The sequence below is a fragment of the Catharus ustulatus genome, chromosome 33 (genome assembly GCF_009819885.2).
Source record: "Catharus ustulatus isolate bCatUst1 chromosome 33, bCatUst1.pri.v2, whole genome shotgun sequence".
In the NCBI taxonomy this organism is placed as follows: Eukaryota; Metazoa; Chordata; class Aves; order Passeriformes; family Turdidae; genus Catharus; species Catharus ustulatus.
In genome coordinates, this window is record NC_046253.1 from 1,192,858 (window position 1) to 1,211,064 (window position 18,207).

Consider the following 18,207-nt stretch of genomic DNA (forward strand, 5'->3'; position numbering starts at 1 on the left):
TTGGAGCTTGGGGACCCCCCCTCAAATTTTGGCGACCTCCCCTCAAGTCTTGGGGACCCCCTTAAAATTTTGAGATGCACCCCCAAAACCTTTCAGGAGCCTGGAAATCCGCCCAGGTCCCCCCCAGTTCTCCCGTTCCTGTGGTCGCTGGGGACCCCCCAATTTTTTCTCTCCACCTTTGGGGGTCTCTGGTGACCCCAAATTTCATCATGGGGACAGCTCCGGGTGGTCCCGGTGTCACCCTCGCTTTGTCCCCCCACTTTGGTGACATCCAGCGGCTTCACCCCCCCGCCGTGTCACCCTCCCTCATTTGGGGACATCCCGCGGTGTCACCCCTCCATTGTCCCCTCCTTATTTTGGACATCCCGCGGTGTCACCCCCTTGTCCCCCACCCCTCAATTGGGACATCCCACGGTGTCCCCCCCGTGTACCCCCCACCTTGGTGCCACCCCTGGCTGTTACCCCCCTTCACTGGGGACATCCCACGGTGTCACCCTCGTGTACCCCCCACCCCTCTTTTGGGACATCCCGCAGTGTCACCTCCGTGTCACCCCCTTTGCTGCCACCCCAGGCTGTCACCCCCCCTCATTTGGGACATCCCGCGGTGTCACCCCCCTGTCACCCCCGTGTCCCCCCCACCCCTCATTTGGGACATCCCACGGTGTCACCCCCCCATTGTCCCCCCCACCTTGGTGCCACCCCTGGCTGTCACCTCCCTTCACTGGGGACATCCCGCGGTGTCACCCCCGTGTCCCCCCCTTGGTGCCACCCCGGGCTGTCACCCCCGTGTCCCCTCCCCTCATTTGGGACATCCAACGGTGTCACCCCCCCATTGTTCCCTTCTTCATTTGGGGACATCCCGCGGTGTCACCCCCGTGTCCTCCCCTTTGGTGCCACCCCCGTGTCCCCCCCTCATTTGGGACATCCAGCGATGTCACCCCCGTGTCCCCCCCTCCCTCGGTGCCACCCCTGGCTGTCACCCCCGTGTCCCCCCCACCATTGGCGACATCCAGCGGTGTCACCCCATTGTCCCCCCCTCACTTGGGACATCCCGCGGTGTCACCTCCGTGTCCCCCCCCACCCTTCGTACCACCCCGAGTTGTCACCCCCGTATCGCCCCCCCCCCCCATTTGGGACATCCAGCGGTGCCACCCCCTTGTCCCCCACCCCTCAATTGGGACATCCCACCGTGTCACCCCCGTGTCCCCCCGCCTTGGTGCCACCCGGGCTGTCACCCCGCTGTCCCCTCCCCTCATTTGGGACATCCCGCGGTGTCACCCCCTTGTCACCCCCGTGTCCCCACCCCCTCATTTTGGACATCCCGCAGTGTCCCCCCCGTGTCCCCCCCCGCCTCGGTGCCACCCCGGGCTGTCACCCCCGTGTCCCCTCCCCTCGGTGACCCCGATCCCGGTGCCACCACGTGAGCGCTGATCCCGTTAAGAGCCTTTTCCCCGTGGCGGGGGGGGAGGTGACACCATGGCCACCCCCCCGGCGCGCACTGTCCTTGTCACCGGCTGCTCCTCGGGCATCGGCCTGGCCGTGGCCGTGCTGCTGGCCCGGGACCCCCAGAGGCGATACCTGGGTGAGCGGGGTGTCCCCAAATGTCCCCGAGTGTCCCCAAGGCGGGGACAGGGAGAGGGAGTGTCCCCAAGGTGGGAGTGGGACACGGGAAACGCCAGGAAGGGACGGGGGGACACCCCGGGATTGTCCCCAACTCTTTAAGGGACACCTGGGACACCCCAGGAGGGTCCCCGAGTGTCCCCAAGGCGGAGACAGGGAGGGGGAGTGTCCCCAAATGTCCCCAAGGCGGGAGGGGGACACGGGACACACCGGGAGGGGACGGGGGGGACACCCCGGGATTGTCCCCAACTCTTTAAGGGACACTCCGGGATTGTCCCCAACTCTTTAAGGGACACCCCAGGAGGGTCCCCAAATGTCCCCGAGTGTCCCCAAGGCGGGGACAGGGAGAGGGAGTGTCCCCAAGGTGGGAGGGGGACACGGGAAACGCCGGGAGGGGACGGGGGGGACACTCCGGGATTGTCCCCAACTCTCTAAGGGACACCCTGGAATTGTCCCCAACTCTTTAAGGGACACCTGGGACACCCCAGGAGGGTCCCCAAATGTCCCCGAGTGTCCCCAAGGCGGGGACAGGGAGGGGGAACGTCCCCAAATGTCCCCAAGGCGGGAGGGGGACACGGGACACACCGGGAGGGGACGAGGGAGACACTCCGGGATTGTCCCCAACTCTTTAAGGGACACCCCAGGAGGGTCCCCAAATGTCCCCAAATGTCCCCAAGGTGGGAGGGGGACACGGGAAACGCCGGGAGGGGACGGGGGGGACACCTGGGATTGTCCCCAGCTCGGGATTTTGGGATCCCAGGTGAACTTTTTGGTATTTTCGGGATCTTTGATTATTTTTTCGGATTTTTTTTGGGATCCCTAATGAAATTTTTTGGTTTTTTTGGGGATCCCTAATTAATTTTTTGGAATTTTTGGGGATCCCTAATTAATTTTTTTGATTTTTTGGGATCCCTAATTAATTTTTTGGATTTTTTTAGGATCCCTAAATAATTATTTTTATTTTTTTTTGTTGTCTCCCAGTCCTGGCCACCATGCGGGACCTGTCCCGGGGGATCCCTGATGGATTTTTTGGATTTTTTTAGGATCTCTAATTAATAATTTGATTTTTATTTTGTCCCCCAGTCCTGGCCACCATGCAGGACCTGTCCCGGAGGATCTCTAATGAATTTTTTTGGATCTCTAATTAATTTTTTGGATTTTTTTGGGATCCCTAAATAATTATTTTTATTTTTTTTTGTCGTCTCCCAGTCCTGGCCACCATGCGGGACCTGTCCCGGGGGATCCCTGAATTAATTTTTGATTTTTTTAGGATCCCTAATTATTTTTTTAAATTTTTTTTGGTGTTTCCAGTCCTGGCCACCATGCGGGACCTGTCCCTATTTTTCATTTTTTGGATCCCTGATTCCCGGGGGATCCCTAATTAATTTTTTGGATTTTTTTAGGATCTCTAATTAAATTTTTTAAATTTTTTTTTGTCCCCGAGTCCTGGCCACCATGCGGGACCTGTCCCGGGGAGATCCCTGATGGATTTTTTTTTGGGTTTTTGGGATTCCTGATGAATTTTTGGGATCCCTAATGAATTTTTAGGATCTCTAATTAATTTTTTTTTGGTTTTTTTGGGTGTTCCCAGTCCTGGCCACCATGCGGGACCTGTCCCTATTTTTCATTTTTTGGATCCCTGATTCCCAGGGGATCCCTAATTAATTTTTTTTATATTTTTGGAATCCCTAATTAATATTTTTAATTTTTTTTTTTGTCCCCCAGTCCTGGCCACCATGCGAGACCTGTCCCTATTTTTCATTTTTTGGATCCCTGATTCCCGGGGGATCCCTAATTAATTTTTTGGATTTTTTTAGGATCCCTAATTAATATATTTTTATTTTTTTTGTCCCCCAGTCCTGGCCACCATGCGGGACCTGTCCCGGGGGATCCTTGATGGATTTTTAAGATCCCTAATTAATTTTTTAGGATCCCTAATTAATATTTTTGATTTTTTTTTTTGTTTTTTTTGGTGTTCCCAGTCCTGGCCACCATGCGGGACCTGTCCTTATTTTTCATTTTTTGGATCTCTGATTCCCGGGTGATCCCTAATTAATTTTTTTGATTTCTTTAGGATCCCTAATTAATATATTTTTATTATTTTTTTGTCCCCCAGTCCTGGCCACCATGCGGGACCTGTCCCGGGGGATCCCTGAATTAATTTCTGGGATTCCTGATGAATTTTTGGGATCCCTAATGAATTTTTTGGGGGTTTTAGGAACTGTAATTATTATTATTATTTTTTTTTTTGTCCCCCAGTCCTGGCCACCATGCGGGACCTGTCCCTATTTTTCATTTTTTGGATCCCTGATTCCCGGGGGATCCCTAATTAATTTTTTTTATATTTTTGGAATCCCTAATTAATATTTTTAATTTTTTTTTGTCCCCCAGTCCTGGCCACCATGCGGGACCTGTCCCGCCGGGGGCCGCTCGAGGCCGCCGCCGGTGCCACCCTCGGGGACACCCTGCGCGTGCTGCAGCTCGATGTCACCAGCGACAAATCTGTCACCGAGTGCCTGGGGAACGTCCCGGGGGGGAGAGTGGATGTCGTGGGTGAGGAAATTTGGGGGGGTTGGGGGGATTTTAGGGGGGATTTTGGGGATTTTTAGGGGATTTTGGGGGGAATTTGGGGGATTTTGGGGGATTTTGGGAGATTTGAAGGGATTTTGGGGAGGTTTGAGGGGACTTTGGGGGAATTTTGGGGGAATTTTAGGGGGGTTTGGGGTGGTTTGAGGGGATCTTGGTAGATTTTTGGGGGGATTTTGGGGGATTTGGGGGATTTGAGGGGGATTTTGGGGGAATTTCGAGTGGTTTGAAGGGATTTTGGGGGGATTTGGGGGGATTTTGGGGTGGTTTGGGGGGATTTGGGGTGGTTTGAAAGGATTTGAGGGGATTTTGGGGGGATTTTTTGGGGGATTTGGGGGATTTTGGGGGGATTTGGGGGTTTGAGGGAATTTTGCGGGGATTTGGGGGGATTTAAGCGGATTTTAGGGGGATTTTGAGGTGGTTTGAAGGGATTTTCGGGGGATGTTTGGGGGATTTTGTGGGGGATTTGGGGGATTTGGCGTGGTTTTGGAATGGTTTTGAGGGGATTTTGGGGGGATTTTGGGGATTTTAGGGGGGTTTTGGGGGGATTTTGGAGGATTTTTAGGTGGGATTTGAGCAGATTTTGGGGGGATTTTGGAGTGGTTTGAAGTGATTTTGAGGGGATTTTGGGGGAATTTTAGGGGTGGTTTGGGGGGATTTTGAAGGGATTTTGAGGGGATTTTGGAGTGGTTGGAGGGGATTTGGGGGAATTTTGGGGGGATTTGGGGGGTTTGAGGGGATTTTGGGGGGTTTGGGGGGATTTTGAGTGGGATTTTGAGGGGATTTTGGGGGGATTTGGGGAGATTTAAGCAGATTTTGAGGGGAATTTGGGGGGATTTTGGGGGATTTTGTTGGATTTTGGAGGGGTTTGAGTGGGATTTTGTTGGATTTTGGAGTGGGTTGAAGTGATTTTGACGGGATTTGGGGGGGATTTTGAGGTGATTTGAAGGGATTTTGGGGGATTTTTGGGGGATTTGGGGGAATTTTGGGTGGATTTGGGGGGGCTTGAGGGAAATTTTGAAGGGATTTTGGGGGATTTGAAGGGATTTTGGGGCAATTTTGGGGGGATTTGGGGCGGATTTGGGGGGATTTTGGGGGATTTTGGGGTGGTTTGGGGGGAGTTGAAGTGAGGGGATTTTGGGGGGTTTGGGGGGAATTTTGGGGGGATTTTGTTGGATTTTGGGGAAATTTTAGGGGTGGTTTGCGGGAATTTTGGGGGGATTTTGGGGGGTTTGAGGGGATTTTCGGGGGAGTTTTGGGGGGATTTTGTTGGATTTTGGGGGAATTTTAGGGGTGGTTTGGGGGGATTTTGAGGGGATTTTGGAGTGGTTTGAGGGGATTTGGGGGGATTTTTGTATCTCTGCCCCCCCTGGCCGATTCTGGTGGGGATTTTGGGATTTTTTTGGGGTTCCCCAGTGAACAACGCCGGGGTGGGGCTGGTGGGATCCCTGGAGAGGATTTGGGATGGATTTGATGGGATTTTAATGGGATTTAATGGGATTTAATGGGACTTTAACGGGATTTTTATGGGATTTTTATGGGATTTTAATGGCATTTTAATGGGATTTAATGGGGTTTTAATGGGATTTTTATGGGATTTAATGGTATTTTAATGGTATTTTAATGGTATTTTAACGGGATTTTAATGGGATTTAATGGGATTTTAATGGGATTTTAACGGGATTTTAATGGGATTTAATGGGATTTTAATGGGATTTAATGGGATTTTAATGGGATTTGATGGGATTTTAATGATATTTTTATGGGAATTAATGGGATTTTTATGGGATTTGATGGGATTTTAACGATACTTTTATGGGAATTAATGGGATTTTTATGGGATTTAATGGGATTTTAATGGGATTTTATGAGATTTTAATGGGATTTTTTTATTTCTGCCCCCCTGGGCCGATTCTGGTGGGGATTTTGGGGTTCCCCAGTGAACAACGCCGGGGTGGGGCTGGTGGGACCCCTGGAGAGGATTTGGGATGGATTTAATGGGATTTTGAGGGGATTTTAATGGGATTTTAATGGGATTTTAATGGGATTTCATGGGATTTTAATGGGATTTTAATGGGATTTAATGGGATTTAATGGGATTTTAATGGGATTTTATAGGATTTAAATGGAATTTAATGGGATTTTTATGGGATTTAATGGGATTTTAATGGGATTTGATGGAATTTTAATGAGATTTTTATGGGAATTAATGGGATTTTTTTGGATTTTAATGGGATTTTTATGGGATTTCATGGGATTTTAATGGGGTTTCATGGGATTTGATGGTATTTAATGGAATTTAATGGGATTTTAATGGGATTTTAATGGGATTTTATGGGATTTTAATGGAATTTTATGGGATTTTTACGGGATTTTAATGGGATTTAATGGGATTTTAATGGGATTTTAATGCAATTTTTATGGGAATTAATGGGATTTTAATGGAATTTTTATGGGATTTAATGGGATTTCATGGGATTCAATAGGATTTTAATGGGATTTTAAATGGATTTTAATGGCATTTAATGGGATTTTAATGGGATTTAATGGGATTTTAACGGGATTTTTGTATCTCTGCCCCCCCGGGCCGATTCTGGTGGGGATTTCGGGTTTCCCCAGTGAACAACGCCGGGGTGGGGCTGGTGGGACCCCTGGAGAGGATTTGGGATGGATTTAATGGGATTTTAATGGGATTTTAATGGGATTTTAATGGGATTTTAATGGGATTTAATGGGATTTAATGGGATTTTAATGGGATTTTATAGGACTTAATGGGAATTTAATGGGATTTTTATGGGATTTAATGGGATTTTAATGGGATTTTAATGAGATTTTAATGGGGATTTAATGGGATTTTAATGGGATTTTATAGGATTTAAATGGCATTTAATGGGATTTTTATGGGATTTAATGGGATTTTAATGGGATTTGATGGAATTTTAATGAGATTTTTATGGGAATTAATGGGATTTTAATGGGATTTAATGCGATTTTTATGGGATTTAATGGGAGTTTAACGGGATTTTTGTATCTCTGCGCCCCCTGGGCCGATTCTGGTGGGGATTTTGGGATTTTTTTTGGGGTTCCCCAGTGAACAACGCCGGGGTGGGGCTGGTGGGACCCCTGGAGAGCGCCTCGGGGCCGCAGGTTCAGCGCGTGTTCGACACCAACGTCTTCGGGGTTCTGCGCCTGGCCCAGGCGCTGCTGCCCCAGATGAAGCGGCGCCGCAGCGGCCACATCGTGGTGGTCAGCAGCGTCATGGGGCTGCAGGGTGAGAGCCAAAAACAGCACAAAATCCTCCTTAGAACCACAAAATTAATCTTAAAAAATCCTGCCAGGGAGCTGCAAAAATTCCGCTCAAAATCGGACTTGACACCCCAAAGATTCACCCTAAAATCATCCTTGGTATCCCCAAAAATTCACCCCAAAATCAGCCTGAGGACTCCCAAAAATTCATCCCAAAAGCGTCCTTGACACCCCAAAAATTCACCCCAAAATCCTCCTGGGCATCCCAAAAATTCACCCCAAAATCTTCCTTAGCACCCTGAAAATTAATGTTTAAAAATTGTCCCAGGGAGCTGCAAAAATTCTGCTCAAAATCCTCCTGGGTATCCCCAAAAATTCTCCCTAAAATCTTCTTTAGCATCCTGAAAATTAATGTTAAAAAATCCTCCCAGGGAGGCACAAAAATTCCGCTCAAAATGGGACTTGACACCCCAAAGATTCACCCTAAAATCAGACCGAGGACCCCAAAAATTCATCCCAAAAGTGTCCTTGACACCCCAAAAATTCATCCCAAAATCAGACTGAGGACCCCAAAAATTCACCCTTAAATCCTTCTTGGTATCCCCAAAAATTCACCCCAAAATCCTCCTGGGCACCCCAAAAAATTAATCCCAAAAAATCCCCCAGGGACCCCAAAAATTCACCCTAAAATCAGCCTGGAGACCCCAAAAATTCACCCCAAAATCCTCCAGGGTATCCCCAAAAATTCAGCCCAAAATCTTCTTTAGCATCCTGAAAATTAATGTTAAAAAATCCTCCCAGGGAGGCACAAAAATTCTGCTCAAAATCGGCCTGGGGAGCCCCAAAGATTCTCCCTAAAATCAGACTGGAGACCCCGAAAATTCAGCCCAAAATTCTCCTTGGTAGCCCCAAAAATTCTCCCTAAAATCATCCTTGATGTCCCCAAAGATTCACCCCAAAATCAGCCTGGAGAACCCCAAAAATTCACCCCAAAATCTTCTTTAGCATCCTGAAAATTTATGGTAAAAAATCGTCCCAGGGAGCTGCAAAAATTCCGCTCAAAATCGGCCTGGGGAGCCCAAAAATTCACCCCAAAATCAGACTGGGGACTCCCAAAAATTCACCCCAAAATCAGACTGAGCACCTCAAAAATTCACCCTTAAATCCTTCTTGGTATCCCCAAAAATTCACCACAAAATCCTCCTGGGCACCCCAAAAAATTCATCCCAAAAAATCCCCCAGGGACCCCAAAAATTCACTCTAAAATCAGACTGGAGACTCCAAAAATTCAGCCCCAAATCCTCCTGGGTATCCCCAAAAATTCACCCCAAAATCTTCTTTAGCATCCTGAAAATTAATGTTAAAAAATCCTCCCAGGGAGGCACAAAAATTCTGCTCAAAATCGGCCTGGGGACCCCAAAAATTCACCCTAAAATCATCCTTGGTATCCCCAAAAATTCACCCCAAAATCAGCCTGAGGACTCCCAAAAATTCATCCCAAAAGCGTCCTTGACACCCCAAAAATTCACCCCAAAATCAGACTGGGCACCCTCAAAAATTCACCCTTAAATCCTCCTTGATGTCCCCAAAAATTCGCCCCAAAATCAGACTGGGGACCTCAAAAATTCACCCCAAAAGCGTCCTTGACACCCCAAAAATTCATCCCAAAATCAGACTGGGGACCCCAAAAATTCACCCTTAAATCCTTCTTGGTATCCCCAAAAATTCACCCCAAAATCCTCCTGGGCACCCCAAAAAATTCATCCCAAAAAATCCCCCAGGGACCCAAAAATTCACCCTAAAATCCCCCAGGGACCCCAAAAATTCACCCTAAAATCAGCCTGGAGACCCCAAAAATTCAGCCCCAAATCCTCCTTGGTACCCCCAAAAATTCAGCCCAAAATCCTCCTTAGCACCCCGAAAATTAATGGTAAAAAATCCTCCCAGGGAGCTGCAAAAATTCACCCCAAAATCAGCCTGGGCTCCCCAAAAATTCACCCCAAAATCTTCCTTAGAACCCCGAAAATTAATGGTAAAAAATCGTCCCAGGGAGCCCCAAAAATTCCACTTAAAATTGGACTTGACACCCCAAAAATTCACCCTAAAATCCTTCTGGGTATCCCCAAAAAATCACCCCAAAATCTTCCTCGGGACCCCTAAAAAATTCCCAGAGACCTCAAACCCTTCCCAGCTCCCAAAATTTTGGGATTTTGAGACCTCAAACCCCTCCCAGACCCCAAATTTTTTTGAGTTTTGAGATCCCAGACCCCAAATTTTTTGGGATTTTGACACCCCAGGACCCCAAATTTTTTGGGTTTTGAGACCCCAGACCCCAAATTTTGAGCTTCTAGAGACCCCAAACCCCTCCCAACTTCCAAATTTTGGGATTTTGAGATCCCAGACACCAAATTTTTGGATTTTGAGATCCTAAACCACTCCCAACTTCCAAATTTTGGGATTTTGAGCCCCCAGAACCCACCTAGCTCCCAAAATTTTGAAGTTTTGAGATCCCAGCTCCCAAATTTTTGGGGTTTTGAGTCCCAGGACCCCAAATGTTTGGGGTTTTGAGACCCCAGATCCCTCCCAGACCCCAAAATTTTTGGGTTTTCAAACCCCAAACCCCAAATTTTGAGTTTCTCGAGATCCCAAACCCCTCCCAGCTCCAAAATTTTTGGGGTTTTGTGACCCTAGCTCCCAAATTTTGGGATTTTGACACCCCAGACCTCTCTCAGACCCCAAATTTTTTTGGATTTTGAGACACCAGACCCCAAATTTTGAGTTTCTCGAGACCCAAGACCCCTCCCAGACCCCAAATTTTTTGGGTTTTGAGACCCCAGCTCCCAAATTTTTTTGGATTTTGAAACCCCAGCTCCCAAATTTTTGGGATTTTGGGACCCCAGACCCCCCTGACCCCCCCAATTTTTTGTTTTCCCCCAGGGGTCGTGTTCAACGACGTCTACGCCGCCTCCAAGTTCGCGGTGGAGGGGCTGTGCGAGAGCCTGGCCGTGCAGCTGCTGCAGTTCAACGTCTTGTGAGTCAGGGGGAAACCCCAAAAATCCTCGGGAGGGACCCAAAAAACATCCCCAGAGAGCCCAGAAATGGCCCCAAAAAAATCCCGGTGGAAATCGGTGAAATTGGCCTGAAAATCGGCCCAAAATTCGGTGAAATCGCCCCAAAAATCGCCCTTAAAATTGGTGAAATTGCCCCAAAAATCGCCATAAAATGAACACAGAATAACCACAAAAATGGCCAAATTTATCCCTAAAATTGCCCCAAAAATCGCCCCAAAAATCAGCCCCAAATCACCCAAAAACCACCTGAAATCACCACAAGATCACCCCAAAAATCACCCCAAAATCTCAAATAAAATAAAAAAAATCCCCAAAAAATTCCCAAAACCCATCCCCCCCAAAAAAATCTCAAAAAAAATCCCCCAAATCCCCAAAAATCCCCAAAAAAATCCTTTAAAAATCCAAAAAGAATTAAAAAAAAACCCCAAAAAATCACAAAAAATCCTCCAAAAAATCTCCAAAAAATAAAAAAAAAAAATCCCCAAAAAATCCCCAAAAAACGCCCAAAAAATGCCAAAAAAATCTCAAAAAATCCTCAAAAATTCTCAAAAAAATCCATAAAAACTCCCCAAAAATTAAAAAAAAAAAATCCACAAAAGTCCCCCCAAAAATCCCCAAAAATCTCAAAAAATTTCCAAAAAAATCCCCAAAAATCTTCAAAAAATTCCCAAAACCCCCAAAAAAATCTGCAAAAAATCCCTAAAAATCACCCCTAAAGCCCAAAAAAAATCTCAAAAAACCCCCCAAAAATCCTCAAAAATCCCCAAAAAATAAAAAAAATCTCCAAAAAATTCCAAAAAATCCCCAAAAATCCCCCAAAAAACCCCAAAAAAATCACAAAAAATCCACAAAAAATCCCCAAATAATCCCCCAAAAATCAGAATAAATCCCCAAAAAAACCCCAAAAATCCCCAAAAATGCCAAAAAATTCCCCAAAAAATCCCCCCAAAAATCCCAAAAAATTCTCAAAAATTCACAAAAAAATCCCAAAAAATCCCCAAAAAATCCCCAAAATCCCCCGAAAAATCACCAAAAAAATCCCCCAAAAATCCCAAAAATCCCCCCAAAAATTTAAAAAAACCCAAAACCTCAAAATTCCTCAGTGTATCCCTGGTGGAGCCGGGCCCAGTGAACACAGAATTCGAGGCCAAGGTGCTGCAGGAGGTGGAAAAATCCGAATTTCCCGAGACCGATCCCGAGACCCTGCGCTATTTCCGCGAGGTTTATCTGCCTGCCAGCCGCCAGGTGTTCCTCACCTTCGGCCAGACCCCCGACATCGTGGCTCAGGTGAGAATTTGGGATTTTATAGGATTTTTTGGGGATTTTTTTGGGATTTTTTTGGGATTTTTTTGGGATTTTTTTGGAATTTTTTTGACTTTTTTTGGGGATTTTTTGGGATTTTTCGCGGATTTTTTTGGAATTTTTTAAGATTTTTTTGGGATTTTTTCGGGGATTTATTTTGATTTTTAGGGGTATTTTTTTGGGATTTTTTTTTTATTTTTTGAGGGGATTTTTATGGGATTTTTTAATGATTTTTTGGGATTTTTTGGGATTTTTTTTGGGTTTTATTTGGGGTTTTTTGGTATTTTTGGAGTGGTTACCTGCCTGCCAGCCGCCAGGTGTTCCTCACCTTCGGTCAAACCCCCGACATCGTGGCTCAGGTGAGACCTGGGAATATTTTAGAAATTTTTTAGGATTTTTTTGGGATTTTTTTTAGGATTTTTTGGGATTTTTTGGGATTTTTTGGGATTTTTTGCAGATTTTTTTTGAATTTTTAAAGATTTTTTGGGGATTTTTTCGGGGATTTATTTTGATTTTTAGGGGTATTTTTTTGGGATTTTTTTTTATTTTTTGAGGGTTTTTTTTGGGATTTTTAAAGAATTTTTTAAGGATTTTTTTGGGATTTTTTGGGGTTTTTTTGGGTTTTATTTGAGTTATTTGTATTTTTGGAGTGGTTACCTGCCCGCCAGCCGCCAGGTGTTCCTCACCTTCGGCCAGACCCCCGACATCGTGGCTCAGGTGAGACCTGGGAATATTTTAGGATGTTTTGGGGATTTTTTTGGGATTTTTTTGGGATTTTTTTGGGATTTTTTGGGATTTTTTTTGGATTTTTTTGGGATTTTTTTTGGGATTTTTTTGGGTTTTTCGCGGATTTTTTTTGAATTTTTTAAGATTTTTTGGGGATTTTTTTTGGAATTTTTAAAGATTTTTTGGGGGATTTTCTTTTATTTTTTGAGGGGATTTTTTGGGATTTTTTTTAGGATTTTTTAGGGATTTTTCGGGATTTTTTTGGAATTTTTTGGGGATTTTTTTTTTGTTTTATTTGGGGTTTTTTTGTATTTTTGGAGCGGTTACCTGCCTGCCAGCCGCCAGGTGTTCCTCACCTTCGGCCAGACCCCAGAGATCGTGGCTCAGGTGAGACCTGGGAATATTTTAGGATTTTTTTGGGATTTTTTTGGGATTTTTTTGGGATTTTTTTGGGATTTTTTTGGGATTTTTTTTGGTTTTTCGCGGATTTTTTTTTGAATTTTTAAAGATTTTTTTTGAATTTTTTTGGAATTTTTAAAGATTTTTTGGGGGATTTTCTTTTATTTTTTGAGGGGATTTTTTTGGATTTTTTTTAGGATTTTTTAGGATTTTTTAGGATTTTTTTTTAATTTTTCAGGGATTTTTTTTGGGATTTATTTGAGTTTTTTTGTTATTTTTGGAGTGGTTACCTGCCTGCCAGCCACCAGGTGTTCCTCACCTTCGACCAGACCCCAGAGATCGTGGCTCAGGTGAGACCTGGGAATATTTTAGAAATTTTTTAGGATTTTTTGGGGATTTTTTTAGGATTTTTTTGGGATTTTTTTGGGATTTTTTGGGATTTTTTGCAGATTTTTTTGGAATTTTTAAAGATTTTTTTGGGATTTTTTTTTTAATTCTTAAAGATTTTTTGGTGGAATTTCTTTTATTTTTTGAGGGGATTTTTTGGGATTTTTTTAGGATTTTTAAAGGATTTTTAAAGGATTTTTTGGGATTTTTAAAGAATTTTTTGTGATTTTTTTGTGGATTTTTTTTCCGGATTTTTTTGGGATTTTTTGGGATTTTTTTAGGATTTTTTTTGGTTTTTCGGGGGATATTTCAGGTCTTTGCTGCCTGGTTTGGGCAGAGCCCCGAGCTCGTGGCTCAGGTGAGAATTTGGGATTTTTTAAGATTTTGTTTTGGATTTTTTTGGGTTTTTAAAATTTTTTGGGGGATTTTGGGGGGATTTTTTTTATTTTTTTGGGGATTTTTCGAGGATTTTTTTTGGAATTTTTAAAGATTTTTTTGGGATTTTTGGGGGGATTTATTTTGATTTTTGGGTGGGTTTTTTGGGATTTTTTTTATTTTTAAGGATTTTTAAAGGCTTTTTTTATTTTTGGAGATTTTTTTGGAATTTTTAAAATTTTTAAAATTTCATTTTCAAAACATTTTACGGCAATTTCTGCACCTTTTTTTCCCATTTTTTTTTCATTTTTTCAACCATTTTTTCGCTTTTTTTTTTTTTATTTCCCACATTTCAATCCCGATTTTTTTTTTAACCCTACAATTTTTTTTCTCTTTTCTTCCCCCACCTCTCTCACCCCTCCCCCAGGCCATCTCTAACGTCATCACCACCCCCCATTCCGGATCTTTTTGCATTAAAAATTCCAATTTTTTTGCATTTTTTCACCCATTTTTTCGCCTATTTTTTTTTATTTCCCCCATTTCACCCCCGATTTTCTTTTTACCGGTTTCATTTTTTTTCTCCTCCCTTCCCCCACCTCTCCCATCCCTCTTCCAGGCCATCGCTGACGTCATCGCCCAAATTCTGGATATTTTTGCATTTTTTGACCCATTTTTTCAGATATTTTTTTTTTATTTCCCGCATTTCACCCCCGATTTTTTTTTTAACCCTTTCATTTTTTTTCTCCTCTCTTCCCCCACCTCTCCCACCCCTCCCCCAGGCCATCGCTGACGTTATCGCCGCCCCCCGCCCCCCATTCCGGACCCCCACCAACCCCCTTTACTCGCCGCTGCTCGCGCTGCGCTTCGCCGACCCCAGCGGGAATTTGGGGGTCCGAACCTTCCAGCGCCTCCTCTTCGACCTGGGACCCGCCTTCCACCTCAGCCTGGCGCTACTCAGGTGTCTCACCTGCCGCTGCTGCCGCCGCAGGGTCACCCCTGTCTGAGGAAATCAAAAATTTGGGGTTTTTGGGGTGAAATCCGAGAGTTTTGGGGCTTTTTTGGAGGTTTTAAGGGGGTTTTGGGGGGGGGTTGAGGCTATTTTGGGGGGGATTTTGGGGTCTCGCCTGAGTTTGGAGATGCTCAGGTGTGTTCTGAGTCACCCCCGTTTGAGAAACCCAAAAATTTGGGGTTTTTGGGGGGAAATCGGGGGAAAATTGGGCTTTTTTTGGAGGTTTTAGGGGGGATTTAGGTCATTTGGAGGGGGATTTTGGGGGTTTTGGGGGATTGGAGGGGGGTTTTGGGGGTCTCACCTGAGCCTGGTGATGCTCAGGTGTGTCCTGAGTCACCTCTGTTTGAGGAAACCCAAAAATTTGGGGTTTTTGGGGTGAAATCGGGGGAAAATTGGGCTTTTTTTTGAGGTTTTAGGGGGGATTTAGGACATTTGGAGGGGGATTTTGGGGGTTTTGGGGGATTGGAGGGGGGATTTGGGGTCTCACCTGAGTTTGGGGGTGCTCAGGTGTGTTCTGAGTCACCTCTGTTTGAGAACCCCAAAAATTTGGGTTTTTTGGGGGGAAATCGGGGGAAAATTGGACTTTTTTGGGCGGTTTTAGGGGGGATTTTGGGGGTTTTGGGGGATTGTGGGGAGGGATTTGGGGTCTCACCTGAGTTTGGAGATGCTCAGGTGTGTTCTGAGTCACCTCTGTTTGAGAACCCCAAAAATTTGGGGTTTTTGGGGGGTTCTGGAGAGGATTTGGGGTGAAATCCGGGAGTTCTGGGGTGAAATTGGGGAGTTTTTGGGGGGGTTTGGGGAGATTCAGGGGATTTAGGGGGTTTTGGAGGAGGATTTTGGGGGTTTTGGGGGTCTCACCTGAGTTTGGAGATGCTCAGGTGTGTTCTGAGTCACCTCTGTTTGAGAACCCCAAAAATTTGGAGTTTTTGGGGGGGTTTTGAGGTGAAATTGTAGCGAAATCGGGGAGATTTTGGAGGGTTTTAGAGGGGATTTAGGACATTTGGGGAGAGATTTTGGGGGTTTTGGGGGTCTCACCTGAGTCTGGAGATGCTCAGGTGTGTTCTGAGTCACCTCTGTTTGAGAAACCCAAAAATTTGGGGTTTTTGGGGGGGATTTGTGGGGGATTTGGGGTGAAATCGGGGGGATTTGGGGCTTTTTTGGAAGGTTTTAGGGGGGATTTAGGGGATTGTGGGAGGGGATTTGGGGGTTTTGGGGGTCTCATCTGAGTTTGGGGATGCTCAGGTGTGTCCTGAGTCACCCCTGTTTGAGAAACCCAAAAATTTGGGGTTTTGGGGGTGAAATCGGGGGAAAATTGGGCTTTTTTTGGAGGTTTTAGGGGGGATTTAGGACATTTGGAGGGGGATTTTGGGGGTTTTGGGGGATTGTGGGGGGGGTATTTGGGGTCTCACCTGAGTTTGGAGATGCTCAGGTGTGTTCTGAGTCACCCCCGTCTAAGAAACCCAAAAATTTGGGGTTTTTGGGGGGAATTTGGGGTGAAATCCGGGGGGATTTGGGGCTTTTTTGGAGGTTTTAGGGGGATTTTGGGGGATTTGTGGGGGGATTTGGGGTCTCACCTAAGCCTGGGGATGCTCAGGTGTGTTCTGAGTCACCCCCGTCTGAGAAACACAAAATTTTGGGGTTTTTGGGGGGTTCTGGGGTGAAATCCGGGAGTTTTGGGGCTTTTTTTGGGAGGTTTTAGGGGGGATTTAGGACAATTGGAGAGGGATTTTGGGGGAGTTTTGGGGGATTGGGGGAGAGGATTTGGGGTCTCACCTGAGCCTGGTGATGCTCAGGTGTGTCCTGAGTCACCTCTGTTTGAGGGTACCCCAAAATTTGGGGTTTTTGGGGGGATTTGGGGTGAAATCGGGGGGATTTGGGGCTTTTTTGGAAGGTTTTAGGGGGGATTTAGGGGATTGTGGGAGGGGATTTGGGGGTTTTGGGGGTCTCACCTGAGTTTGGGGATGCTCAGGTGTGTCCTGAGTCACCTCTGTTTGAGGAAACCCAAAAAATTTGGGGTTTTTGGGGTGAAATCCGGGAGTTTTGGGGTGAAATTTGAGAGATTTTCGGAGGTTTTAGGGGGGATTTAGGGGGTTTTGGGGATTGTGGGGGGGGTATTTGGGGTCTCACCTGAGTTTGGAGATGCTCAGGTGTGTTCTGAGTCACCCCTGTCTGAGAAACCCAAAAATTTGGGGTTTTTGGGGAGGATTTGGGGTGAAATCGGGGGGATTTGGGGCTTTTTTTTGGAGGTTTTAGGGGGGATTTAGGACATTTGGAGGGGGATTTTGGGGGATTGTGGGGGGGGATTTGGGGTCTCACCTAAGCCTGGGGATGCTCAGGTGTGTTCTGAGTCACCTCCGTCTGAGAATCCCAAAAATTTGGGGTTTTTGGGGGGGATTTGGGGTGAAATCGGGGGGATTTGGGGCTTTTTTGGAAGGTTTTAGGGGGGATTTAGGGGATTGTGGAAGGGGATTTGGGGGTTTTGGGGGTCTCACCTGAGTTTGGAGATGCTCAGGTGTGTTCTGAGTCACCTCTGTTTGAGGAAACCCAAAAAATTTGGGGTTTTTGGGGTGTTTTGGGGTGAAATCCGGGGGGTTTGGGGCTTTTTTGGGAGGTTTTAGGGGGGATTTAGGACAATTGGAGAGGGATTTTGGGGGAGTTTTGGGGGATTGGGGGAGAGGATTTGGGGTCTCACCTGAGTTTGGGGATGCTCAGGTGTGTTCTGAGTCACCCCGGTCTTAGAACCCCAAAAATTTGGGGTTTTTGGGGGGTTCTGGGGTGAAATCCGGGAGTTTTGGGGCTTTTTTGGGAGGTTTTAGGGGGGATTTAGGACAATTGGAGAGGGATTTTGGGGGAGTTTTGTGGGATTGGGGGAGAGGATTTGGGGTCTCACCTGAGTTTGGGGATGCTCAGGTGTGTTCTGAGTCACCCCCGTCTGAGAAACCCAAAAATTTGGGGTTTTTGGGGGGGATTTGTGGGGGATTTGGGGTGAAATCGGGGAGATTTGGGGCTTTTTTGGAAGGTTTTAGGGGGGATTTAGGGGATTGTGGGAGGGGATTTGGGGGTTTTGGGGGTCTCATCTGAGCCTGGTGATGCTCAGGTGTGTCCTGAGTCATCTCTGTTTGAGGGTGCCCAAAAAATTTGGGTTTTTTGGGGGGTTTTGAGGTGAAATTGTAGCGAAATCGGGGAGATTTTGGGGGGTTTTAGAGGGGATTTAGGACATTTGGAGGGAGATTTTGGGGGTTTTGGGGGTCTCACCTGAGTTTGGGGGTGCTCAGGTGTGTCCTGAGTCACCTCTCTTTGAGGAAACTCAAAAAATTTGAGGTTTTGGGGGGTTCTGGGGTGGATTTGGGGTGAAATCCGGGAGTTCTGGGGCTTTATTTGGAGGTTTTAGGGGGATTTTGGGGGATTGTGGGGGGGGTATTTGGGGTCTCACCTGAGTTTGGGGATGCTCAGGTGTGTTCTGAGTGACCCCCGTCTGAGAAACCC

At 46.0% G+C, this 18,207-nt stretch overlaps 1 protein-coding gene across 1 annotated transcript; it reads left to right on the plus strand.

Annotated features, from left to right (window-relative positions):
* Window positions 1-1,468: 1,468 nt before the first annotated feature.
* On the plus strand, window positions 1,469-14,734 carry RDH8 (retinol dehydrogenase 8). The gene is made up of 6 exons (XM_033083751.1): window positions 1,469-1,582; window positions 4,012-4,173; window positions 7,298-7,477; window positions 10,390-10,483; window positions 11,627-11,810; window positions 14,492-14,734. The coding sequence occupies exons 1-6, from the start codon at window positions 1,477-1,479 to the stop codon at window positions 14,714-14,716; spliced, it is 951 nt and encodes a 316-aa protein (XP_032939642.1). The 5' UTR covers window positions 1,469-1,476; the 3' UTR covers window positions 14,717-14,734.
* Window positions 14,735-18,207: the final 3,473 nt, after the last annotated feature.

Bases quoted from the DNA above. Each gene is read 5' to 3' on its own strand.
- RDH8 (XM_033083751.1), top strand. From the start codon at position 1,477: ATGGCCACCCCCCCGGCGCGCACTGTCCTTGTCACCGGCTGCTCCTCG. The intron at 4,174-7,297 runs GTGAGGAAATTT...GGGGTTCCCCAG, and splicing joins GGGGAGAGTGGATGTCGTGG to TGAACAACGCCGGGGTGGGG. The intron at 10,484-11,626 runs GTGAGTCAGGGG...AAAATTCCTCAG, and splicing joins CTGCTGCAGTTCAACGTCTT to TGTATCCCTGGTGGAGCCGG.